Below are 27,290 nucleotides of genomic sequence, written 5' to 3' on the forward strand. Positions count from 1 at the left end.
TTGAAATTTCAAATGTAACAAGATGCATTTGAACACATGCTATTTACAAAATTCAATATGAAACTTATGCTACTGATTATTATAATAAAGATTTCTACCTATAATTATCACCACACATAATCAGTTATAATTATCACCATACATAACATCAGGTTGTCACTCTGGGATGAGAGCAAATGGAGCCCAAACACAGTGATGAAGTTAGACTGAACATGCCTACAGAGAAGAGCTATCAAATGCTGGAGCTGTATGTACATCTTGGTAATAAAACACAAAAATAAGATCTAAGAAGTCTGATAACATTCTTTATCAAGTCTCCATCACTCATAAATAATAGACAGAATAGAAATTCTTAATCTAGGAGGGCACAGATCATCAAGGAACCTGTGGATAGCTTTCAGGGAATCTATGAACTTGGAAGGGATGATCTCTAACTTAGCAATTCCTTTCAATTATTTAAAAACAAGAGAGATTGTGAGAAAGGCTCCATCAGCTTTGCCAGACTGCCAGAAGGATCTATGACACACAAAAACATTAAATCTCTGGTACTAAGGAAGTATTTGAGAACAGGGTTCCCTGCCCCTGATATTATTAAGGTCCTTCTTAATCACAATGATGGGGTAAACTTTTAGTACATTTTTCCTCTTATAGGGATATCAAAGACAACCATTATGACTTTCAGGTTTTAAATATATTTAGCAATTGTGTAATTGATTTCCATCCTATTTGTCTTTAGCAGGGCTGGCTGCCTACTACTGTGTACAGAAAGTACTGCTACAGCTATGATACTAACAAGAAGAATATGGTTTGCCCCCATCTAGTCATTACTTGCATATTATAGCTCAAGACCTGAGTCTTAGTCTGATGTTTCAATTGAAACAAATCATGTTTGGAAACCGAGCCATAAGATAAACCAAGGATAATGTTGGCTTCTAAATTTCCAGTCCCGAGTCTGAAATTTAGAATGCCATTCAAACAGGAAGCTGATACAGCTAATTAAAACAGGGCAGTGTCAGAATGGGTCTGTCTTTGCTGTTGTTTTCATGAAAAACCTAAAATAATGTGGCCCAAGTAGATAAGCGTATAAATGGATGGGGCAGTGAGATAAATTAGTCTTGTACATTGTAATTTTGCACTTTTCAGAATGATGCTCTAAGACTGAGCTTCTCTCAGGGGAAAGGGTGGGAGAATTCAGAGGTGCACATAAACAGTAAGTATGACATTTGAAAAAAAAAATCAGGTGTCCAAAGGAGTTTATAACAACCTGGTACACCTGTCAATGAAATCTGAGGGCCTCCCCAAATGCCTTTGCTAAGGTCCTGAAAACTGAGGCTGCTATAAATGGCAGGGCAATAATTACAAAAAAATGAAAAATTTATCCCTTATTTAGTTGTTCTGTCTATATGATGTCAGACACATTGGGTCCCTTTTGTGTTTTGGTATTGTGATGAAACAGAGCATTCTATGTTGTAGCCTTGCTCACTTTTCTTTGGTGAAAGCCCTCTCTGCCTCTTTAAAACAGCACTATAGAAATATAATATTTATATTCACCCCACAGCTTTATTCCAACACTACGTTTTACAGCAGTGCAGTTTAAAAGTACATTATGATCATTTACTGTTAAGAAATAACTTACATTTAAATGCATGTTACTGAAAAGTATCTTACTGGGATGACAGTATATAATGAATTACTGATTCCTTAAGATGTTTTAAAAATAAGGAACATTCTAGTAAGACAACTGACTTGCCTTAGTAGAACTCCATTTGGAAGAAATTGCATCTAAAAGCTAATGGTTATGACTGGAGACTTCAAGAATCCCATTTTGAGGTTTCCTCAATCTATTTATAGCCCCAAACTCTCTCCTGAGCTGCAATTCTGCATCGCTAATGGACCTTTCAGAGCTGGGCATTCTACAGGTGCTCAAACTCAACATCTGTTCAAACCAGAATTCATTATCTTTCCACCATAACCTCTCCTCTTCCAAATTTTCTTATTTTTATGCAAGGGACCATTAGAATCCCTCCAACTACCCAAGCTTACAACTTCGGAGTCATCTTTTGTTTTTTTCCCTCCCCTTTCATCCCCATCTAATCAGTTGTCAAGTCTTGTCCATTCCATCTTTATACCTGTCACACATCCATCACCTTCTTGCCATTTACAATCATCAAACCCAGTTCAGGTCCTCAGGATTTCCTGCCTGGACAACTACAGTGGCCTCCTAAGTGATATCCCTGCCTAGGGTCTTTCTTGTTTCCAGTTCATCCTCCACACACAGCTGCCAAAATGGTATTCCTGAACTATAGGTCTGACCACATCACCGTGTGTAATAATTTAGGATCTCTCAATCTCTCTCTGTCTCGCTCTCTCTGACAAACCTTTTTTCTTGCTGTTGCTTACCCCCAAAGTTTCATTTCTCCATGCTTTTACACAGAATATCCCACTATGCATGGTATGCAGTCCTTCTCCACCCCCAGTTCTTAAAATCCCTATTTTGCTTCAAAGCTTAGCTCAAGCGCCACCTCCTATGAGACCTTTTCCTGATCCCTCCTCCTCCTTGTAACTTCCACATCAGAAATTACAATGTATTCATTTGTGAATATTTTCTATTTATTTATATGTGTACATATTATCTCCCTCCCATAGAATATAAGCTCTTTGAGGGTAGGGATTCTTTCATTTTTGTGTTTGCATCCCCAGCACCCAGCACAGTGCCTGGCATATAGAAATCATTTAAGAAATGCTTATTTAATTATTAATTTCTAAAAGGTAAATGATAATTCAATGGTACTTTTCTGCTTCAATGGGCAACTAATCTCACTGATGTAGGCATTCTTTCTCTGTGTGTATGCATGCACTTCTGTCTTTCCAGATAAAATGTAAACTCCTTGAAAGAAAAAAGTAAATTCCTCATTTTGCTTTGTTTTTTTTTCCCCTCCATATTTCCAGCACCCGGCATATTATGGTGGGTACTTAATAAAAACTTGTTGATCGATGGATCGACTGTATCTTACGTTTTTCTTGTTTATGCTTTTCCATAAAACCTCTAAGAACCATACCCAATCTGCAGAATGATCCTCCTCTTCATCTTCAAACATTTCCTGGGTTCCAACGCTCTCTTGCTACATGATCAGCATACCACCTTTTCTAATTATCCATTTCCTAGATGTTATCCCTTATGTCATGAAACTCAACAAAGCTAGATTTTGATTGGTCCATATAATAAATACCACAAAATGGTCGCATGTATTCAAATTCACACCATTTAAAATTACAATTGTTCTGCTGTTTGGTCATTTTCAGTCACGTTTAACTCTTTGTAACCACTTTTGGGGTTTTCTTGCAAAGATACTAGAGTGGTTTGCCATTTCCTTTTCCAGATTATTTTTACAGATGAGGAAACTGAGGCAATCAGGGTTAAGAGACTTGCCCAAGGTCACACAGGTAGTAAGTGTCTGAGGCCAGAGCTGAGCTCAGGTCTTCCTGACTTCAGGCCTGCCACTCTATCCACTATGCTGCCTATACCTGCCCCAAACAACAACAAAAAATGTATAAGTACATAAAATATATGGTAACCAGTTCCAGCCAAATGGAAGTATGCAGTATAACTCTGAATAATGAGATCCCTTTCTGGGTTTGCTTATTTGTACTAATTATACCAATTTTAAATAGTTGTAACAAGTAAAGTTAGATTTCCTAAATTGGCAGTTCTAAACTGACAACTTACGAGTGAGTGGTGAGGAGAAACAAGCCCATAAGTTGAAACCCACATACCCAGTGACTTCCATAGTTACTGGAGGATTTCATTTCCATTAAACTGAAGAGAACCTGCTCATTCCAAAAATACTTCTGAATCTGCCTCACTCTAACATAGTTTGGACAGGTCAAGAGGTCAATAGCCAAGTGTTTAAGCCTTTTTGTTAAGGAGTTCGCAGTCAGAATGACTACTGATGATACTGCTGAAAAGTTAACAATACGGGGCAGCGTGTGCGTGTGTGTGCGCCCGTGCTCATTTCTGTGTACAACGGGTACCAACCATGGATATTTTAACTTAAGAACTTGTAGCATAGACTATGAGGTGATCTGTAACTTTAATTTCCTTTTTCTCCGTTATGACAGCCAGTCCTATAGGTATGGTTAGCTAGAAGCACCTATTAGCAGGGTTAGTACTCACATTAAAGTTCTTTTCAGTGGTTGACTTTAAAACATCCTCATCACTGTCCACTCTTAGCATCCCATGCTGCTCAGCCTGGAACACAAGTAAGTTACCCATAGAATCAGGTGAAAAAAATTTAAGACCTCAGATAAACAATCAGCAAAAGCACCAGAAGGCCAAGACTACCAAAATCAATGAAAAGCCAGATTCTCTTATGGGCTCCTTGGAGACCAGCTATGAATAAAGGGTGATGTCAGAGATACCAATATACCCAAAAGTCAGGCCATGAGTACCATATTTACTCGGTTAACACATTAAAATCCTGAGCCCAGGGTTACTGCCCCCTGCCTTTGGCATGTTGCTATATTATTTTATCTAGCTGTATTTAGCTTTCTATTTTTTCTTCTTTGCACACAAAAGAGTATCTTACTTTGGTTATGAGTTGGACTAGAAATCTCTGAGGTACCTGAAATTTCTTTTGCTCTTCTATGACTCTGGAAACTTTTTCAGGGAGAGGGGGGATTGCTTTGATTTATACCATCTTTCCCAAGAGTTTAATAAAAAGTATCATTGACCGGCCAACAAGGTTCTAGTTTTTCTACATTAACACAGATGTAAGATAATTCAGTAAGAAACAAAGATATATGTATGAGTTTCTTACTGAATATTTGTATGACATAAGATGGTGGGTTTAATGGATTCTGTCATTCAATTGACCCTTTTTTAGAAAGGAAGAGAGAAAGAGATTGCTGTATCATGTAAAAAATAGTTTTGCTCCTGAAGCTACAATTTTTTTTTCTTTTTGAGATAACTTAGACCCTTTATTTTGTAAATTACCTAAGATTTCGAGTCTTCCCTTAAGACCAGCTCAACATTTCAAATTAAAAAATAAAAAATAAAAATAGATGATTGGTTCAACTGAAGAGTTTGACTACTTTTAAAATATGGTCCATTTGATATTAGGATGCTGAAAAATCTCATGAAAAATTTGTATCACTACACAGATGAAGAGTGTATCTTATTTTGGTAATTACAATAACATATTATGAGAATTAATACTGTCATGGCTACTTAAAAAACACACCGCATTTTTACAAGAGTAGAACAAAACAAGAGAACATAAGGAACTTTAGGGCTTTAGTGAAATAAACCATTGTCTGGCCCACCTAAGAGTGAGTTTTCCTAGTTTTGCTAGTACATGGCTGATGTAATTTTGTTAAGATGAATAAGGTTACAGAAACTCATCTAAAAAGCAGGGAAGTAGTTGTAGCAGGAAGAGTATTGACCTTACAGCCAGGAGATCTGGGGTTAAGTCCTGGACTTTCTTCTTACAAGCTATGTAACTTTGGACAATGTGAATTCATTTAAACTCTCTGGCTCTCTGATTCAATTCTCCCGCCTGTAAAATGGGGATAATATCTAAACTCACCACCTCAAAGTGTTACTTGAACAAGTGGTTTGGAATTCAGAAAGCACTCTAAAAATGTGAGCAGTTAACAGAACTGAGACATTGGACCTAAAGTGCTTTTAAGCTTTCCAAGTATTATATGACTGAGCGATTATGATTATTATATTAACCTTCTTTACAGAGTGCAAAATATTTTTTACTCACTCAAAAGCCAGCTGACACACATACACAAAAAGGCACTGACACAAAAGAGAGTACAAACAGTAGGAAATTAGAGGTGTAAAGGGAGGGGACCAAAAAATCCAACCAGCAGGAGAAGACGAAACAAACAAACAAAAGAAGGCTAGCATCTATGTAGTGTAACATATAAGCGAAGTATGCTGGAGCCAGCTTGAACCAGCTCATAAGAGCTGAATGTTAAATTTTCAGTGCATTTACACCTTGGCAAAGCTACAAAGCAGGACTTGATTTATTGTTTTATTGATTGTCTAAACTTAAGACTGATAAAGACGATGTTAATAAGGCAGATTAAACTTGGAAGTATATTGCTTCTACATTTTTTTTCCTCCAGAAATCCAGTTGTTAAATATTTACCAGCACACCTTTGGGTATATGGTTTACAAAGCACTTCACGTGTATTATCTTATTCAATCATAACAACAATCCTGGAAAGTAGATATTTTTAAACATAATCTTAACCCAATTTATAGCTGAGGAAACTAAGACTAAGAAGGGTTAGGTGACTTGCTCAGGGTCACACAGTTAAGGGTCTAAGGCTGGATCTAATCCATTGTGACACCTCTCTGCCTCCCACTCCCTGCCAAAAAAGGCAAATGAAGGTTGATTTACTACAAGTGAGAGCAACTCTAATGGATGAAAAAGAGTGAAATTACAATTTGAACAAAAATAATAATAAAAGAAAAATTAATTACTAATTTGTTTTGTTGTTATTAAGTCACTTTACAGTCATGTCCCACTCTCTGTGACACCATTTTGGGTTTTCTTGGCAGAGATACTGGAATGGTTTGCCCTTTCCTTCTCCAGCTCATTTTACAGATGAAGAAACTGAGGCAAACAGGGTTAAGTGGCCAGGGTCACACAGCTAGTAAGTGTCTGAGGCCAGATTTAAACTCAGGAAGATGAGTCGTCCTGGCTCTAGGTCCAGTACTCCACTAGTTGACCCTTAGCTAATTAAATTAGTAAGAGAAAACCAGAAATGGAGTGGAGAAAGCAAAAGAGAACTTAATAGAAGGAATAAATATTAGTTTTTACAAAACTATCCTTGCTATCTCTCAATTCTCTTTATGCCCTAGTTAAGATATTTCTCCAAAAACAATAAGGAGGAGAATCAGAAATGTTCTAATTCTCTACTCCCTTAGTCAACATGTTGAACTGGAGGACTTGGTGAAATAAACTGTGATTTTATTTTAGTCCTTACAAAGTTTTTAGTGCCTTGCTATTCAAAACTTTAACTGCTTATCATTGGAAAAGGTTAACTACAACGATCAAGAGTTTTTTGTATACTCTCCTTCGGTCTTTTTTTAATGAAAAAAAACTGGGGATAAATGAAAAAGGAATATCAAAAGAAAACAATACAAGTTATACTGACTATATGTCACATATATTTACCAGATATTTTCAATTCTTAGTCAAGAAAGCCTTAATAGCTTTGGACAGCTCATAAATGATACCAGAAAACAAATGTGCGCCTTATAAAACAATTAATTCTTTTCTATCAGACATTCAGTGTGTTACCGTGTTAACTTTGAAAAGCTTCCCAATGATATTCCCAAAATACCAAGTTTAAAAATATTTAACATTATAAAGAAATAAATGATATGGGCTGTATTCCACAAGACAATGGAAGAGTTTAGTAGGCAAATACACTTCACTAATCAAATCTGTAAGGTCAAGAACACAGGTGACAGGGATTGAGCTGGTTAAGTTCTCCTTCCGGAGGTGGGGAACCTGCAGCCACAAGGCCACATGTGAGGGCCGCACTTGAGGATCTAGAGGACCACATGTGGCCTCGAGACTGCGGGTTCCCCACCCCCTGGCCTTGGGGGCTGGAGTAAAAAAATCAGTGGCTCTAGAGTTTTGTGGTCATGTTCTCCAGTTCCACAGTATAAAGAGAGGGGGTGAATCTTATACAAGCTCTATTCTAACACACAGGTGAAAAACAAGATTTTTCAGACCTGGAGTTATTTCTAAAATCATATATGCACTGATCTGCAAGTAACACTCTACAAATTAGCGATAAGTTAATGTATACCTCAAGGAATTAATTTTCTGAAAAATAAATACTCTTTTTGAAGTTAAGGGAGTATTTGACACATAAGGAAAAGCAGTCATTACCTTATTGCTTCTTTTATTGACTTTGAAAAACCCCAGAAATTTCTTCTTCTCTTTGTCCATGACATCACTGCCCAGTGATTTTCTATAGGTTTCTGAAAATAATTAAATTGGTGACAGTTATTTCTCACTGGCAAATCTTGAAGACTTAGGACTTCAAAAAATTCCAAGTTTTTAAAACACAAGTTGAAGAGAAAAAGAAAAACATGTAACAACGAACGGTATTAAGTAAGCCTAGCTTCCATTAGTAGTTTAGTGATAGCTGTCTAACCCCTTAAAAACCTATTTAGGAATGAAAATAAACCCAAGTAGGTTTTTTTTTCCCTGCAGGTGAGACATCTTTAACAAATTTTTAAAGAAAGGCATTTTGGGGGACAGATGGGTGGGGGTGTACAGTGCTCTGAACAGAAATTTCTCAGGCATTAGGGGCTATAGGAACAGTGTAATAGATGCCATGCTTCAGGAATTAAATATGGGATCAAAGAGGCTTAATTATGAGGTACACCACCACCTTCTATTTGAAAAAAAAACCTGCTCTTCAGTTCAGAGAACAACACTGATGGTATCAGAAACTCTGAAATTAGAAACTTCCATGACCTACACTACCAGATCCATTACCAAATCTCCTCCCTGATCTCCTTCAGTCAGGGCAGTTTTTCTTCCATGATTATATTCTCTAGTGGGCTCTCTCTTTCTCTCTCAGGAAAGCAGGGGAAAGATTTGCTTTAAACACCTTCTAACTTTTGTGCATCATGTGGGATATTTCTTGTCAAAAGTAACCACATTTAAAAATATTAAGTATTCCAAATTCCAATTGCCTTTTATTGAAGATTTTAGTTATCCAGCCCATTGCCAGGCTCTCTAATAATGTCAAAGGCACATATAAGTTTCACCATTAACATTACTGTTAAATGCGTCCAACAAAGATGCCAGTATCTAGATTAGTAAGGCAAAGAACCTCTAGCTCTTCCAGCAGTTAAGCTGGTTAAATTCTCCTTAAACCTTGATGATTGGAGCTCAAATCAAGTGCTTTGGAATGATGAGGACAGGTTCTCTATTTTCATAAGTTTATGCCATTCTATAAAAATCCTCTATTAATAATGTGTATATTTCACCAAAAAATCAAACCTTTATGTTATTAAAGATCACACTCTGAAAGTGCTTTTTCAATCATCATCTGAGTCTCGCAATTATCCTAGAAGGTGGGAAGAGTAGTTATTATTATCCTCATTTTACTGATGGGTAAACTAAGGCAGGCAGGAAGAAGGAAAAGGAATTGGATTTCCTTGCAGGTGGCTTGTCTCTTTCTGCATGTGTACAGCAACCAGAGTTCTAGTCTGTCAGCTGGAGATTATTATTTTATAAACTAGGATGATCAAGATGCTACCTCCCCAGACAAGGTTAAGGATTATTTTATTCTCTCCTCACTCCAGAATTCACGCCAAATGTTAGAAATGTTACAGGCACACAGGAAAAAGATTGTTAGCAAAGTCCAGGTTTATGAACACCCGAGAGGAAAGACAGGCTGAGGAAAGTGTGAAACTTCCTAAAGCCATTATCTGCATAGCATTAATGTTTTCAGTGAAAGCTCCTAATCTCAGATATGTATGTACACTTCAAGGAAGTCAGAACAAGGATTACTATTTATCTTTCTTGGTAAATCCGTCACTTAGCACAGTGCCAGGTACACAGCAGGTGCTTAGTAAATGTTTACCGACTGATTGCCATGAAAGTAGACTTCTTTGCCCAGTCACCTACTTCCATAGAGGGTCACCTATTTATTCATCCAAAGAAATTACCAGTAGAGAACGATGGGTGAGTCTAGGGAAGTGAGATGACACCAGGGGGCCAAGGGGTCAGAAGGCCTTTTGGGTCTGGGTTAGGCCCAGTGGTACAAGCTCAGTCACTCCCTAGCGTCAGAAACAGCATATGCTTCCTGACAGGAAGGGTATTTTGTTTTATCCTCATAATCACCCTCTGCTTGATACCCTCCTCGTAACTGCCAAGTACCTAAAACTCCATGACGTTCTGGCCTCAACTAAGCTGAAACAATAAAATAGACTTCGTCTATTTTTATTTAGGTTAACCATTTTGGCTCCAGAAGGAGAGATGGGATATGGGAGCAGATGACTTTCAGGCTGGGCAGTTGGTACAGAGGAATCAGTCTCAGGAAGCAGAGAAAGTAACTTCAGATTTTTCTGAGGGAGTCTGAGATGGCCATACTGACCCAGATTTCACGGGACATTCTATGTCTACGAAACTGCAGAAGTAAATAGCTTTATGGAATGAAAAGCAAACGTATGTATTTGTAAATTATTAATTCAAAATTGATGGTAGATTGAGGAAAAGAATAGTCAGAAGGGTAAACTTTTGCTCTGTACATGATAAAATTGAATCCAGGACAACCTCAACAAGCATTTATACATACAGCCCTGGTCACTTTCCTGAGTTCAAGTCTTTCATCACCAACTGCCTTCCAGACATCTCACTGGATGTCCCATAAGCATCTCCAGCTCCCCTTCCCCCAAACTTCCTCATCTTTGTTAAGGGCACCTCCATCTTTTGAGTTATCTTTGACTAGATGCTCCTAGCTTCAAATCACCCTCAAAAGGACCTAATATTTATGTTTGACATATTCTGACTACTTATACCTATCTCTCTTAATAGAACAAAATCTCCTTGAAGGCAGGGTTGATTTCGATTTTATTTTTGTATCCCTGGTCCCTAGCACAGTGCCTGACAAGTAGAGTGTGCTTAATAGTGGCCTGATGATTAATTATATGCATGAGTTAGTAACAAAAATATTGTACAATCAAGAGGTCTGTAACTAATTCAGAGTGCTCACTTCCCCAGTTGATTGACCTCAATTAGCGAAGAGTTAGTTAATAACTCATTTTTATATCTATTCATGTATCTACCCTTGGGTTGACACAAAGCAATTGTGTGTGTGTATGTGTGTGTGCACGCACACATGTGTTTGCATGTAGTTAACAAGCCTCTACTTTTTAAAATGGTCAAAATGTGTGAAAGTAGGAAGATTCGCTGTGGGCTAGGCACGCAGCATTGACACTCCCAGATTATAGGGTGCTGTCGCTGAGACCAAAACCAGGGTTTTCTTTTTGGATCAAAGAATTTCAGTGTTGGAAGAAATCTCACACCTCCTCATTTTAGAGATTAGGAAACTAAAGTTTTGAGGGACAAATGACTTATTTGACTTACACACAGGAAATAAAGAGCAGACCAGAGTTCAAATGCAGGTCCTCTGGCTGCAAATTCAGTCCCCTTTACATTGTACCAGGAGGCCTCTTTTCTCCTTTCCTAAAGCTATTTCTGAAAGGCAGTCCTGAGCCATCCCATAGGGCAATACAGGATTTCTCTGTGACTTCAGCACTCCTTTGGAGGTGCACATTTTTAAAGAATCAGTTACCAACAAAGAAAACTAACAGAGGGATAAGTGTGAAATACGACTTAAAAACTCATACTAAAACAAAGTAAAAAAGTTGAAGGCCAATGCACTCTGAGCTGGGAAGGCACACGAACTGGTTCCATTTACAGTGACGGTAGGTAAGAATGTGGAAAACTGATTTCTTATTTTGCATGTATAACCTGGGCCCTGATCTGATGGTTTACAGCTACCTGGTGGGGGTGGATGTCAATGATTCGCGAAGTATTCATTTTCTAAGGCAGCCTCATTCATAAGCAGACGCAATCACCATAGCAGATTTTCAGACAGCGGATATTTCCCCCTTTTATCCTCCATCCTCCCCAAAGGAAATTAGGAAAGGATGTAATCAATCACGATGCAGTTACAGCACACAACCCCGTCCTCACACTCCCAAATCCACAGGTACTATAAACTGTCTCATTTCATCATGTTCCGTATTACACAGCCACCACCCAAAAACTGCATTCTAAAACAGAGGCACGGCCATGCAAAGCAGGTCCCAGAGAGGGCTCAGCTGCCACCTTAAGTTTGCCTTTACTGTACCTCGATAGACCAGAGAAGGTTCTGATTGAGTTTTGGTCAGAAGAACTGGAAAAAACAGCCAATGAGAAAACAAACAAGGGAAAATAGTTAAAAAAAGAATCAATAAAGGCAAAACCAAAGACATAAAACAATGAAAACAGATTGCAAAGTGCTTTACATACATACATTTCATTTGCTCTTTGGGAAGGAGGTGTTTACCCGTATTGTCAACCCTATTTTACAGACTAGGAAATAGGTTCTAGGGCCCAACTGATTTGTCTGTGTTCACAGAAATAACAATTGTCAGAGACAGGATTGGAATCCAGGTCTTTCCAGGCTCCCTGTCTAATTAATCTCTTCTCACTCCACCATGTTGCCCCTCTGTGGATGTCTAAGTCAAAGTATTGGCCTCTATTATAGCTACCTGGACAGTGTTTTTTTAGGTTCTCAGCTGCTAAGAATTTTTACACCAGCAGAGGGCAGGAGAGCTTCTTTTTTGGGAGTGAGTTGTTTCAAATAACTCTCAAACTTAAGTCCCCAAAGCCTCAGGAAACCAAAGAAGGAAGATCAATTAATTCAGTGGTAAAGTGATCATCCTAGACAAACTTTCCTGAATATCTCCCCAGGCAGCTGCAGGCCTGGGAGGGGAGCACCCAAAAATGTGAATCATGATGGGAATGGGCCACTTAGTTGGATCCAAAAGTAGTCCAATGGAAGTCTGAAATGGGTAGGGTAGGGTAGGGTAGGGGTGGGGAAGAGGGGAGGAAAGGTCATCTAAAAAGAGCAAGGAAAAGGAATCCATCTTTCCTTTCTTCTGTGTTTGGTGCTGTTTGCTTTGTCTGACTGCCACTGAAGTGTCCTAAGAAGGCTTGTTAGCCAAAAGGGCAGGGAATCCCTTGGCAGGAGGTGCGTTTGCTGGTACCTTGGCTGTTTCACCTGCTGGATGGCAGGGCTACGTTACAGGAAATCATGAGCTTAGTTAGAGAACAATTAAGTGGCAGAAAACCAGGTTTCATCGGACCTTTTCCTGGTAGAGCACTCTGCATGTATCTTTCAAACAACATCTGGAATTTCATCATCTCACTATAACTCCAGCAACCTCATGTTCCCTTTAACCTCTCTGGGCTTCAGTGACTCATTCGTACCATGATGGGGTTAGACTAGATGGCCTTCAAGGTCCCTTCCAGCTCAAAGTCCATTATCCTATGACATAACCACATCATGGGTTGGAGTATTAGAAAGACCCCCAGGGTTTTCTCATTTAAGTTTAATAAGTATGTTGAGGGAAAAATCAAAACAAAACCCCAATATTGTTCTCAAAATGATTTTTTTAAAATTTCATTTTAAGGAAGGAAAATCTATACTCCATATATGAGGGGTAGGAAAGAAGGGAGAGAGGAGAGGAGGGAGGAATCCAGGCCTATGATTAAGAACTTTCTCAACCTTTTTTCCTGTCCTCATTTTCTCTGATTTCTCTGTGGCACAGAACACATTTCCCCTTCTTAATATCCGTCTTCTCCCTTGGCGTCTTAGATATATCTCTCTTATAGAATTCTACCTTTCCTATCTGTGTCTTTCACTTGCTTTTCCTCCTGTTTCCTAATATATTGGCCTTGGCCCTCTTTCTATATTCTTCCATTTAGAAATCTCATCTATTCTACTGTCTTCAATTATCTCCTCTATGAAGATGACTCTAAATCTGAATTTCCACCTCTAACCTTTCTCCAGAGTTCCTGCCATATTTACAAATGTCCTCTACCTTAGATATCTTACCAATAATTCCTCAAACTCAGTATATACAAAAACTGAACTTATCTTTTCAGTGAGGAGTCACAATGGATAGAGCTGGGTTCAAAAGACCTGAGTTCAAATCATGCTTCAGATACTTCCTAGCTCTGTGACCCTTCAGCAAGTCACTTAACCTCCCTCAGCCTCAGTTTCACCATCTGTAAAAGGAGAGCATTGGACTCAGCCTCCGAGGTCCCTTCCAGCTTTATCTAAGAATCATATGATTTTCCCCACCTAACTTTACCATCCCACCAAACTCTGCATTTCTGATATTGATGCCACAATCTCCCCAGTCTTCCACGTTCATAACTGTGCACTCATCTTTTCCTCTTCCTATTCTCTTATTTCTACATGTCTTGGAAATAACTAAAACCTAACCAAGCTACCCTTACAATCTCACCTACATCTAGTCTCTCCTTTCTACTTCCATTATAGCTACTCTGGTTCAAATCTAGATTCTTAAAATAGACAAGATAATGAACTGATTCTTCCAGTCTTCAGAATATTCCCTATTCATCTTGTCATTCACATCATTTTTGGAATAAGCTCACTTGTACCTCTAGCACAGTACTGACACAGTAAGAACTTGCTGATTGATTCTTAGTGTATTACTAGTGTAACAAGGGGTTTGGGACATGCTTAGACTACCAAGGACAGTGTTGTTTGTATGGAAGATGCTAGGGACCTGCTTCTGGGAAAAGGGAGTATATATGAATACTCTGTGTTAGCCTACCACATGGTAGAGAGAAGCCTTTTCTACTGGGTACATGAGCAGAAGGATGCACAGCATCTTTAAAATGCCTCTGGGCCACACATTCCTTCATTCACAGCTGGTAAAACCTTATCTAAAGGAGGAGGGAACCTAGGATCTCTTCTTCCTCTCTTCCTCTTAGGCTACATGGCCCCAAGAAATGTAGGCCTAGTGTTTTGGACTTTTCCTTCCTTCTATTCTGTTTTAAGTGCAGAGGAGAGTCACCAATCCAGCCTGGGAAATCAAGCCTCTGAGATCCAGAACTGCAGGAATCCAAGGCAGGCTGGATGCAGGAAAAGTGCTGAGTCAAGATGTTTTAAAGACTCTAATCTTTCTGGCTACATAGCCAATGGAATAGGCTGTACCCAACATAGCAACGCAAAATAACCATGGAACCAGTCTCTGAGAAGCAGATCCCACAGCATCTTCCACATGGATGGCATCACCTGAGGTGGTCCACACATGTTTCAAACCCCCAGTACACTCTGATCATGTCATTTCTCCACTCAAAAATTCAATAGCTCTCCACTGGCATTCAAGGTCCCATATGCAAGTGAACTCCTACCTACCTGTCCTGGCATATCTCATACTATTCTACACTCCAGCCAAGCTGGAGTTCTTTGTTCTTAATATTTGCCCTGCTTGTATTCCTCTCTATATTTTGTTCAAATTTACCTTTGTACCTACTAAGGTCAAATTAATACAAATAATGAATCCTCTAAAGTGGTTGCATTATACAAATTTGTGTGGCATATTTCAATTGGGTTGGAAGCAATCATCTTATTTTATGTAATCGTAATTGAATAGTAAGATCTTGAATACATGTGACCACTTCGAAGGATTCATTATTTATACTCATTAGTTCCTTACTATACCTGTATCTTGGCCTGCTGAACTTTCTTTCTTCATGGACCTACTCAGAAGCCTTCCTTCAGGTTAAAGTGTTCTTACTATCTCTTCAAATTACTCCTAGTACTTTACCTGGGCCTCCCTTCATACTCCTTAATTTCCCTTAGAGCAGAGTTTTTTAAACCTTTTTCCTTCTCCTTATTAGACTGTAAGGTTCTTCAGAGAAGGCCCTGTGTGCAAGCTACTTCTGGATCCTCAATGCCTGGCAAAAAGTATCTTGCACATGGTAGGTTGTTTAATGACCACTTGTCGAGTTAACTAAAATAACCACCAATCATAGTGTAGTGGAAGACCCAAATATAAGTTACCAAACAAATATCCTCGGAAAACAAAAACAAATAGTGAGGAGAAAGAATAACTTTTCAAAACATTATTCTGCGTAGTCTAGAGTTTTTTTTTTTAAAACTCATTTTCATCCATTAAGTTTCTTTCCTTTGTTCTAAAACTGGGGACAATTTCAAAATCCTCCCCATTCTCACTCCAATTTAAAAAAAAATCCCATGGCAGACAGTTAATACAAACTACTCAACTGAGTCAACTAAAACGAATTGCTCATACAATAATAATTTAATTTTTCCAATACTCATCTTCTACACTTGTCATTTTCACTTGTCTTAATAATGACATGCCTAGAATGTTCTCCCTCCTCAGCTCTGCCTGACTTCTCCAGCTTCCTTTAAGTCTCAACTAAATTCTGATCTTTTGCAGGAAGTTTCCTCCAATCCTACCTAATTCTAGGGCTTTCCTTCTGTTAATAATTTTGTATTTATCCTGTATATAGCTGTTGTGTAAATGTTTTCGTGTTCACTTTTTCTGTATCCCCAGTGCCAGGAACATAGTAGGTACTCAACAAATGTTTACTGATTATTTTATACTTTACATACTATTTTTAAAGTGTGCGAAGCACTTTAAAATCAAATCTCACGTGATTTTCCTAACACCCCCGTGGGATAGGTACTACAAATATTAGTCCCATTTTAACGATGAGGAAACTGGGCTTTAAATAGGTAACGTGACTTCCCCATGATTACACAGTTAATAAATATCAGAACTGAGATTCAAATCCAGGCCTTCCTTCCAGACTCCAATGCCTGGGAGGTCATAGGCTCACAGACTTTAGAATTGGATGATATTTTAAGTTGTAACTAGCCTAACCCATTCAACTTATCGATAAAGAAATGAAGACCCCAAAAGGAGATGTGACTGATCCAAGGTCACATATACAGTAGGAAGTAACAGGTGAGATTCAAACCCAGGTCTGCCTACTACTCTTTTCTATTACACTCCACTGCCACTGAACTCAACTGTGCAATGTAGGGTTTCTTTCTGGTGGTAAACGTCTCCAGACAGAGCTTCAGAGGCACAAATGAGCCAAATGGAAGACCAAGGTGGGTATGGTTGGCTCTCGGAGTTTAGATACTAAAACCAAACTCTTTTTGGGATACTAGTGGCTTTGCTCCCACTTTTCCAGCCCCATTTTCTCAGTGAGTGTAAACATTCTAGGATATTTTTTCCTACCTCCTCCCCTCCCCTATTTACTTTGTTTTTCCTTCTCAATTCAATTCACACTTTTTGAGCGCCTTTTATATTTGAGGTATTCTGGGGAACAGATTCAAAGTGCTATTCCTGCCCTCATGAAGTTTTCAGCTTGGTAAGTGATTTTTTTTTCTAAACCCTGGCATCACATGATCACAGCATGACGGAAATGATTTAGTCCAATCCTCCCATCTTACAAATGAGAAAATCAAGACTCAGGGAAATTGAGGAATTTGTCCAAGTTGGGAAGACTCAAGTGAAAACTAGTAAATAAAGGATGAATTGTTCATGTGAAGGGATTGGAGGTCCCAGAGACAAATAACTGTAATACAAAGAAAAATTTATAATAAGAAGTACATAAAGTCGCCTATCCTTGATCTCCTTTGAAGTTGAGGGGAGTACTCTCTCCCTCTTCTGAACTCTATAGCGCTCTGTTCATCCTTTACTTAACAACACATTCTTCCAAACAATAGTTATTATTTTTCTCATGATCCATTTTTTCCCATGATTCCACACAGAGTGCAACTTTAAGGCTGCCCTGGTACTCATGAAATGTTAGGTGATCAGGATGGACGTAGGCCTCTGGTTCACTGGTCATATCTCTCTATGGAGGATAAGAATTATACAAGAACTGGAAAGGGGCAGATGAGTTTCAATCTATACCACTGGAGGGAGTGAGTACCCACAATCAGTGAAATCACAGACCCGGGGAAAACTTGCAGCACAGACAAAAGTATTGTGATACTTCTGAAGACAGAGATTATTTCCCAACGAAAGGAACAGAAGAGGTCTCACAGCCCTGAAGTACAACAGATAGAGAAGAAAATGTCTGTGGCTGAGGCTAGGAGATGTGGTCTGACCCAGAAGGGCACAATCAGGACTGGAAGAGAGCAAATGAGTAAATATGCACTCTACCTCCTCCCAGTTTAGGATAAAATTTCATTCTTTGTAAAACCAAAGTGAGCAGCATTGCCTTGAATAACAAACAAAGCACTTCAAATAGGATGGTAAGTCATAAGTGATCACGGATATGGCATTATCCAGAGATGGGGCATACAGTACGCAACACAACTTTCCTCTCACCTCTTTTGTTGTCCCATGCATAGAGTTCCTTTATCCCCAACTCATTCAGGGACTTGGAAAGCTCCAGCTCCTCCCCGGCAATATTATCCCTTAAGAGAATGACGTGCTCAGGGCTGACTTCACATTTTGCACAAATAACTGGGAGAATGTTCTGCAGTGGGACATCAGGGCTCACTCGTACTACGGTCTTCTGTGTTCGCAGGTAGTTCACTACCAGCCGCACAGACTTCTGAAATAGAAATATCAGAGAAAAAGATATAAACATTTCCCCACCACCACAAGCACATGAAGCAAGGTGGACAGAAACCTATTTAGCCATAAAGCCTGCTACAAACCCAACGGGTTGGTGGGAAATAACACTGCCAAAGGGAGGTGCTGAAAAATCAACCCTTCTTAGAAGCCTTCCCATCAAATAACAAGGCTGAGTGACAGGATGGCAAAGAAAGACAATCAACAGCTGAGAAAGAGCTAAGAATCTGACACCAAATATACACACATTACTATGGTTCAGCAGTTCTGATCAGATCAGTACTGAATAGGTTCATGTAGACTTATGAAATCAACATGGCTTTAGAGGTGAGAATAAATCAACCCTTAAAAAAAAAGAGGCCATCAGGAATGCTATTTAAGAAGTCAATTGTCATATATGTATTCATTTATCTGGGTAAGGCTGTGCATATGTATGTATGCAGATATACATACATATACATGTGTTTGTATACATGTATATATAAACACATGACTAGCTGACATATGTATGTGTATATATATGTATATATTTTTTTAAACCCAGAAAATAAGATTAAAAAAGTAAGCAGCAAGTGAAACCAGGAAAAACAAACAAGTAACTTAATTGCATCCGATTCTCTAGGAATATAGAGAACTGTGTCAGACCAAATAATTCTGAAGGTTCACCTAGACAGAGCTGCCCAAGCTCAGAAGGTTTGGTACCACTACTCTCACAGTGTTAAGACAACTAACTAAAAATGTAGGTCTCAGTCCAACTGCCCGTAGCCAAATGTCACAGACTAAATATATTGTGAGAGTTTCCTCAATTGTTAAATGGAGACAGTAATAGCACCTACCTCACAAGCTTGCCTTGAGGATCAAATGAGAAAAAAGCAGTTAGCACAGTCCCTGGCACACAGTAAGCACTATAAAAATGCTTATTCTCTTCCCCTTCCCTTCTCATGAGTAGGTCTAATAGAAAGGACTTAATTCCAAATTTCTTTAAGATACCCACTGAGCTAAAAATACAACAATTAACAGAAGAATATTTCATATTTAATAAATGTAGTATTAACTATATAGGCCAAAGAATTAATCCTGGAGCCAAGGTCTTCCATATGTTACTTCATCTAATTAAAAAAACAGCAGCTCATAAAGAAGTTCTACAAATCTTTAAGTTCTAGGAATCTAAGAACAATATATTTCTCTTCACTAAAGCAATATGCATGTGAAAGATTTTTTGAAAAATAGTAATTAACATTACAAAAAAGATTAGACTTACTGTCAATTAGCAACAGAAGCCTAAATTAAGTTTCTTTCTGTTAAGATGTAGTCTAAATAGAATGAATAACAACTGTAAAACTAAATTATACACACACACACACACAGTCACTCACACTCTTCCATTTTTCTCAGTGCCCAGATACTAATTTCCTAAAAATACATCAACCCCAAGTGATGCTCCAACCTTATGGAAAACAAACTTTTTAAAAAAATCTAAACATCTTGTTCTGATATGTCAATACTCCCCTAGGTCTTTATTTGGATAGGGAAAAACTCCTAATAAACAGAAAAATGGGAGGAGGAAAAGGGAGAGAGGAAGCCAGAGGGAAAGAAGTTTAGGAATCTTGACATTCAGCTGTTTTCCCCTTTTTGGAGTGGTGCGACAGAAAATAAAGGCTTTTACCTTCACCATGCCCTCTTACCAACATTCTCTCAACGTACCATTGTGGTCAGGGTTGGCTTTGTCTCTTTGATGGCAATACTGTTTCCACTCCATGCCTCATTTCCAGGACCTAAAGTGTGACACTGAAAAAGCAATAACTTTGGCCATAAGAAGCAACCTTAGGGAGAGGCTTCAAACCTTTGGCCCAACTTACCTCAGGCACCTTCTGGAGAACTGGTTTGCTCTTTTCTTCAGGGACCTTTTCCTTCAGGAATATGGTGTGTACATCAAGGGTCCCTATTAAAGTATTTGGCTTAAAACTCAAAGGTTGTTGGGTCTCCAAAGACCTGAGCTCCAGGGTATAGTGGGCTGGATTTAGGTGATTCTGGAGGCACAGCTCGACCAGCAGGTCCATCATGGCATTACTGTAAGCAAGGTTAAATAACGTTCATGGTTATTCGGTCCATCATGGCATTACTGTAAGCAAGGTTAAATAATGTTCATGGTTATTCGGAGCAGCTACAACTTCCCTAATCTTTAGTACAGGAGAAGAAAGACTACTTTTCTAGTCTTTCTTCTAGTTTAATATTGCTTGAGAAGGACTGAAGCAATAGCTTTTAGGACTACTAAAAATTAGCTTTCAGTTAAGCAGTGACAATACCAATAAATATTTAAGACAAGCTTTTTTCCTGGGTCTCAATTTACACCATCCTCGCATGAATAAATCAATCACGACATAATTTACTATGTTGCTATTATGTCATTTTAGTCGTGTCCAACTCTCCTTGACCCCATTTGGGGTTTTCTTGGCAAAGATACTGCAGTGATTTGCCATTTCCTTCTCCAGCTCATTTTACAGATGAAGAACTGAGGCGAACAGCATTAAGTGACCTATCCACACAGCTAGTAAGTATCTGAGGCCTAATTTGACCTCTGGAATGTGAATGAATCTTTCTGACTCCAGGACTGGCACTCTAACTACTGGGCGACCTAGATGCCCCAACTAAGTATCTTCTATGTGCTAAGTACTGTGTTGTTGTTCTCAAAGAAGACAATGACATCAGGGAGGTGATGCCATGACTTGCAAGTGAATCGGATTAAAGTGAGAGAAGGCTGTGCAAAGTCACCAGCCTCACTTTCTCCTCCAGGGTCATTTGGGTACAGGGGCAAGATAAAGATGAGGTCAATTGGAGATGTCCCCCTAAGTACTGTGTAACAGTTTCTGGGGTGGCCAGAGCAAGGCACGGAGAGAAGAGATGGAGTGTTGTGTCTGAGGAAGAACAAGAAAACCAGCCTTTCTGGAAAGAAGTAGGGCAAGGCAAGGATGTAAATAAAAGCTGAAAAGGCATTAAATGCTGGAGTTTACTGAAAAAAGAGTGACACGGTTAGACCTATAGTTGAAGCAAATCAAGTATAGTAGATGTATGAAAGATGTATTTCAGGCAAGGAGAGTAATTCTTAAACTCTTGTGATAGTCCAGGTGAGAGGCAGCCGCATGAGTCTGAGAAGGGGACAGAAGCAAGAGCAGTTATGAAGGCAGAAATAACAAAAATTGTCGACTGCTTGTTACATGGCTTGGAAAGGGGGAACAAGGAGAACAAGAAGACTATGAATCAGGGTGACTTATGCCAACTTCGCCTGGCAAGGGACTTCATGACTGTCCTGTCATCTTGGATCACACCTCTTAAAGTTCACAGTAAGTTTCAGGGTCACCTGAATGGAATTGGGTACAGCCATGGGAGGGACAAACATCTAGTCAATGTGCAAAAATAAGTGAATGGGTCTCAGTACTCTTCAACCAGGAATGTGATGCAATTCCTGGGCCCAACCTTCTATATCTTTGACCTTAACACAGCATCTTGCTTGAACCTCCCTAATGCATGTGGCACCATATTATCTTGTATTATTGAGAGCTGCGTATGTGTCATATCTCCTTATTAGGTTAAATTTTGTGAGCACTGGGAACATGTCCTAAGTGCAATCTCCTATCTCAACCAATAACTAGCAGAGAGTGCTTGCATTGTTCTAAACAGAACAGGAATGTTTTACATAGACACCCTCCCCTCTCACTCCACACCCCACAAACACACATACACTTTGAATGACTGCAATACAATCAGGGTTTTGTTACAGGTATTTCCACTCATCTGCTCAAAATGGTATAACAGTAATTTTTTTAAAAAGTTAATTCAGATAATTAAGCACCTACCAATGTCAGTATCTGCAATATTTAAAACTTAGAGAAGGCTACAGAATCATAAGTTTCAGACCTACTACCATAGAGACCATTTAGCAAAAGATCTTCATTTCACAGATGAGGAAACTGAGGCCCAAAAAAGTTTAGTGATTTATGTAAGGTCAAACACTTAATAAGTAGCATCTCCAGGATTAAATTTTATGGCATGTTGGTTTTTTTTTTAAATTTGGACTCAAGAACTACATTCAAGGCTCAGTCCAACACCACCTCCAAATGTACAGCCTTTCCTGACTCTCTACAGTTAAGCTATCTCCCTCTTTGAATCGCCCTATAGTCTAAAACATTGTATCGTTCAGTAAAACACACTTTAAGGGCAGGGAGCGTTTCGTTTTATTCTTTGTTGTCCCAACCCCTCGCAAAGAATTAGTGTTTAATAAATGTCAAAGAATAGAGATACATTTTGGTTTAAAGAGCAGCCTTGGAACCAGGATGACTTGGGCTCAAGTCTAGCTTCTGACACATACTAGGTTTATGACCCTGGGCAATCACTTAATCTCTCAGTATTTGGGGATACAATCTAAGATTCAGTTACTTATAGAGAAGGTGCCAACTTACATTAGTGGAAAGAATTTTCCCAACCACAAATTCTCCAAACCAATGGTCTTGGTCCCTATCCCTAATAATCGTTTATTTTGTAGATTAGTATTTTTACACATGTGGCAATAGGAAGGAATAATAGCTAAAGAACTTGTCTTGCAATCAGGATGACCTGAGTTCAAATCCCATCTTTGGTTCTTATGTGATGCTGAACAAATTATACAACTTCTCTGTCCCTCTGGAAACTCCCTAGGGCCTTGCTACTAAGTCAGAGATGGGCTGCAATCTGTGTGTGTGGAAGAAAGCCCTACACCTATAGCTTTTCACACTGATCAAATTACAGAACTTTTAGGCACTTGTGAATTTAATAATATATTAATGTGAAATTTAATATAGACTAGGTACTATATATCTTATCTATACACAGTTTGTAATTCAATTTTATGTACTTTGATGAGGCCTACACAATCAGTTGACTGTTTACTGTGACATAAATGCCAAAGATACAATGAAAAGCAAAAATGTGGTTCCTGCCCTCAGTGAGAAAGGTAATGGAGAAAGGCACAAAGTACTGATATTAAATGCAGTTATTAATGTATTAAATAAAACAAGGGGGGGTGCTCAAGGTTTGTGAGTAAGGTAAGGAACTCTATAGATTCTAGACCCAGACTGTCATAAAGAGTAGAAAATATTTCAGGAGTGTCTCATTCCTACAACTATAATGTGTATAACTCAAGTCAAATTCATGAGGAACTTGGCATGAGAACTTCAGGAGAAAATTTATCTAAATGTGTAAGCATAAGGAGGATGACAGGAAATAGCAGAATCAGATGTTTGATGACTCTAAAATGGGGGCCCAAATTCCCATTTTTATAGCACTTTACAAATCACTTTCCTCACAGTTTTATGAGGTTAGCAGTATACCTATGACTATATCTATTTTACAGTTACGGAAACTCTCTGAGGGATCAGTTCACTTCATCCTGGGAACACAGGCAGCAAGTGTTTAATGTGGGGTACGAACATAAGTATTTCTAACAGCAGACTCCTTCTGCAATGCCAGGCTGCCTTTCTGGTGACACCGTTCTACTCAGCTGCCAGTAATGTTATAGCAAGGCAAGTGATCTGTAAACCTCATGGTGTTACATAAGTTACTGTTGTGTTTGTGGGTCAGTTGGAGCACAGAACAAATGATAGCAGAGACACAGGTATGAACCTACATAGGCCAATAAAACACACCTTTAATCTTGGCAAGACTAGACAGGACTTCTCATGAAGGAGTCCAGATCAGAATAGAAGAGAAAAAGAATTGGAATGATTAGAGAGGCAGCAGGGCACATTGAGAAAGAACTTTGGATTTAGAAACAGGAGATGTGGGGTCAAATACTAGGTCCATCACTTATTAGTGGAATGAAGTTGGGCAACTAGCTCATGACTGCTCTAGTCCTCAGCTATCTCATCTGTGAAAATGAGTGGGATGATATATATGATCTCTAAGGGCCCTTCTCGGGGCAGCCAGATGGCTCAGCAGATAGAACTCTAGGCCTGGAGTCGGGAAGACCTGACCTCAAATCCAGCTTCAGATACTTATTAGGTATGTGACCTTGATCAAGTCACTTAACCTCTGTATGCCTACAAGGCAGGTAGGTGACTCGGTGGATAGAGTACTGGTTAGAGTCAGGAAAAACCAGAGTTCAAATCTGACCTTAAGTACTGATTAACTGTGTGACCCTGGGCAAGTCACTTAACCTCTGAAAGAAATGGCAAACTACTCCAGTATCTTTGCCAAGAAAAGCCCACAGACTGTATGGTCCAGGGGTCATGAAAAGTTGGACAGAATTGAGTGGTTGAACAACAAAGGCCCTTCTAGTTCTAAAATCCCATGAAATGGGAACCTGTGCTTTTCTGTTAGTGTATTGGGTGCTCCCTTATTTGAAGGTCATCACCATTACTAATCAAAGGTTACATGAAGCAAAAATGTTTCATTCTCCCATACTGATTTATGCCCATCTCAGCAGGGACATGGTTGGACTTTGTAGGGCATTCCCAGAGTCTAGTGAGGACAATGCGCCAGAAGAGCCAGAACTCCTGTGGTGCAGAGAGGAATTCTTCCAGAACCAAGGAGAGAAAACACAATAGATAGCATCCCGGACATATCTACCTTACATGGTCACCGTTCCCCTCACAGCTGTTGTATCATTCATTAATGGCTATGAGAGCTATCAAACGATAAATTAAATAAGATTAACATTGTCAAAGCATTTTTATCTCCTAGACTTTAAATTTATAGGACCTTGTTTGCCTCTGTAGCCAGAAATAATTTTCATTTTCTTTTTTTGGTCTGATTTATTCAAATGACCAATTTATATCAAAAGATAAAAAAAAATCACAGTTGATGGCTAGTCAGCATCATCTTGTAAATGAGGTGATAATAATAATGATCATGGTATCATAAATTTAGAGCTAGAAAGGGATTTGTTGGCCCTTGGGTCAAAATTCCTCATTTTACAGATGAGGAAAACTGAGGCCAGTAGGTTAAGTGATTTGCCCAACGTGACATAGATAGCAAGTAATAGAAACAGGGTTTGAAGCAAAGTCCTGTAACTTCAATGTCCTTTTTGTAGTACCATGTTGCCTCTCACATTTATATATTTCTTAATAATTTCTCAATAAGCCTTTATTGAGCACCTACTAAGTGCCACACACTGCTATGATTTAAGGTTTATAGAAAGCACTTTTATTATAAGCACCCCAGAAACCAAACAGTATTAAGTTACTATTGTCCTAACTGTACAGATGATGAAGGTGAGGCTCAGAGAGGTTGCGACCTGTCCAAAGTCATAGTACTAGTAATCATGAAGCTATATTGTTACCTCATTCCTTTTAACTTCAAATCCAGTGTTCTTTCCACCATGGTATACTATGAAAACAATGCTCCCTCCCCGTTTACAAGTCTGCTGTTTAAACAAAGTAATTCAGAACAAAGCTATATGACAGGTGCTATACAATTATAGGATCATAGATTTAGACCTGGAATTGATCTCAGAACTGACTTGGGGGTGCTAGGTGGCACAGCGGGTACAGTGCTAGTCTTGGGAGTTAGGAAGACTCAAATCCTGCCTCAGACACTTACTAGCTATGTGACCCTGGGCAAGTCATTTAACTTCACTTAGATTCATGGTTTCTGCATCTGAAAAATGAAATAATGACAGCACTTATCTCACAGAATTGTTGGAAAGACCAAATGAGATAACACAAATAGACCTTTGTATGCCTTGTAGGAATGTTAGCTGAATGCCAGCTAGCTATTAGAGGCCATTCAATCAAACCCTCTCATGAGGAAACAGGCCTGACCTGAGGGGTTAAGTGACTTGTCCAAATAGCAAACAGAAGGACTTGGATTCAAACTCAGGTCCTCTGACTCCAAATCCTGGGTTCTTTCCATGGAATCACCCCAGGTGTTTTTTTTCCATCATGCTAAACATAATTTAATGTACTGTCATGTCCCTTAGGGTATAAAAATCATCAGATTTTTTTAAAAAAAACTATCTGTAGTTAATCAATCTAAACAGTAGGAATGCCATTTTCAATTTTTCAGTATAAGAACGAACAGTGAAAGGTCAAAACAAAATTAACAGAAAGGTGTGTGTGTGTGCTTAAACTTAGTGAAAGACACCAACTATGCTAGAAATAGTCCTATTTGGATGTTTCACCATGATGTGCATGTGAGTAGATTCTGCAAGGTTATGATGGTAAATTACAGGCTCTGACACATCTTTCTGAGTTGGAAAGGCTTCAAGGATGGTCTGGCAATGAACTCTTAAGTCTATTATTCAAGGACCAGTCTGGCTAAGTTCCATGAGGCTCATCAACAGATGGGTCCTCCCCCTACCAAGTGACTGAGATTTTCAGCCAGACTATCATGAAGACTGTTAAATAAATGGGTGAACTGGTTTAGATCTATGTTGAAAGAGGAAATTCCCACCCTGATTAAGCCCTAAGTCTTTAAAGTACCAGATAGAATAGACAGAAAATGGATTACTAAAATATTACTGGATTAATGTGGCATTTCCTCAGAGCCACAACATTGTTAGAGAAAAATATGACCTAGAATCCAAAACTGAAATCATAATGCAAAGCCTTAGATTTAAGTAATAGAATAGGAAATATAATTCCTTTTGAAATCTGCTTTTATGACAAAGAAATCTAGGTCAGTGAACTAGTAGCTTTTAAATAATCTTGTTCAAGTTTCATTTATTTCACATTGGGTTTTCTGCAAGAAAAAGTGGTGCTTTCAGAAAACAACTGAGAATTCCATAAAATTTATCCAGGATATTAAAAAAAAGCCTCCAGTCTTTTCTGTTGCAATATGTGCACATGGAAAAATGAACTTATATCACTCAAGGACAAATAAGAACAAATGAAAAAGAAAAGCTCTGAGTTGAGCAATGGTTAAGTTGATGAACATGTGTTACGGACCTACTATGTCCCAGGCACTGTGCTCCTCACTTCAATATGAAATGAGACAGTTCTGCTTCGATATCTCTCAGATCCCTGACCTTCTTTTTCTCCACCTCATATGGCCCATTATCCCTTATCACTTCAACTACTACAAAAGCCTCTAAACTGATCCCTCTAGTTCCAGTCTCCTC

At 38.8% G+C, this 27,290-nt stretch overlaps 1 protein-coding gene across 4 annotated transcripts in view; it reads right to left on the minus strand.

Annotated features, from left to right (window-relative positions):
- The window catches only part of COBL (cordon-bleu WH2 repeat protein), a 347,141-nt gene that overhangs the window by 202,546 nt on the left and 117,305 nt on the right, over window positions 1-27,290 (minus strand). For 3 of the 4 annotated variants that reach the window (XM_036737677.1, XM_036737674.1, XM_036737676.1), the window contains 5 exons: window positions 20,059-20,269; window positions 17,951-18,179; window positions 11,905-11,949; window positions 7,920-8,011; window positions 4,175-4,249 (listed from right to left, as the gene is read on the minus strand). In XM_036737677.1, the coding sequence (XP_036593572.1) occupies window positions 4,175-4,249; window positions 7,920-8,011; window positions 11,905-11,949; window positions 17,951-18,179; window positions 20,059-20,269 (652 nt within the window). The remainder of the gene's footprint in view (window positions 1-4,174; window positions 4,250-7,919; window positions 8,012-11,904; window positions 11,950-17,950; window positions 18,180-20,058; window positions 20,270-27,290) is intronic. The other variant, XM_036737675.1, reaches the window with a different exon arrangement.

This window comes from Trichosurus vulpecula, chromosome 9 (assembly GCF_011100635.1).
Source record: "Trichosurus vulpecula isolate mTriVul1 chromosome 9, mTriVul1.pri, whole genome shotgun sequence".
NCBI lineage: Eukaryota > Metazoa > Chordata > Mammalia > Diprotodontia > Phalangeridae > Trichosurus > Trichosurus vulpecula.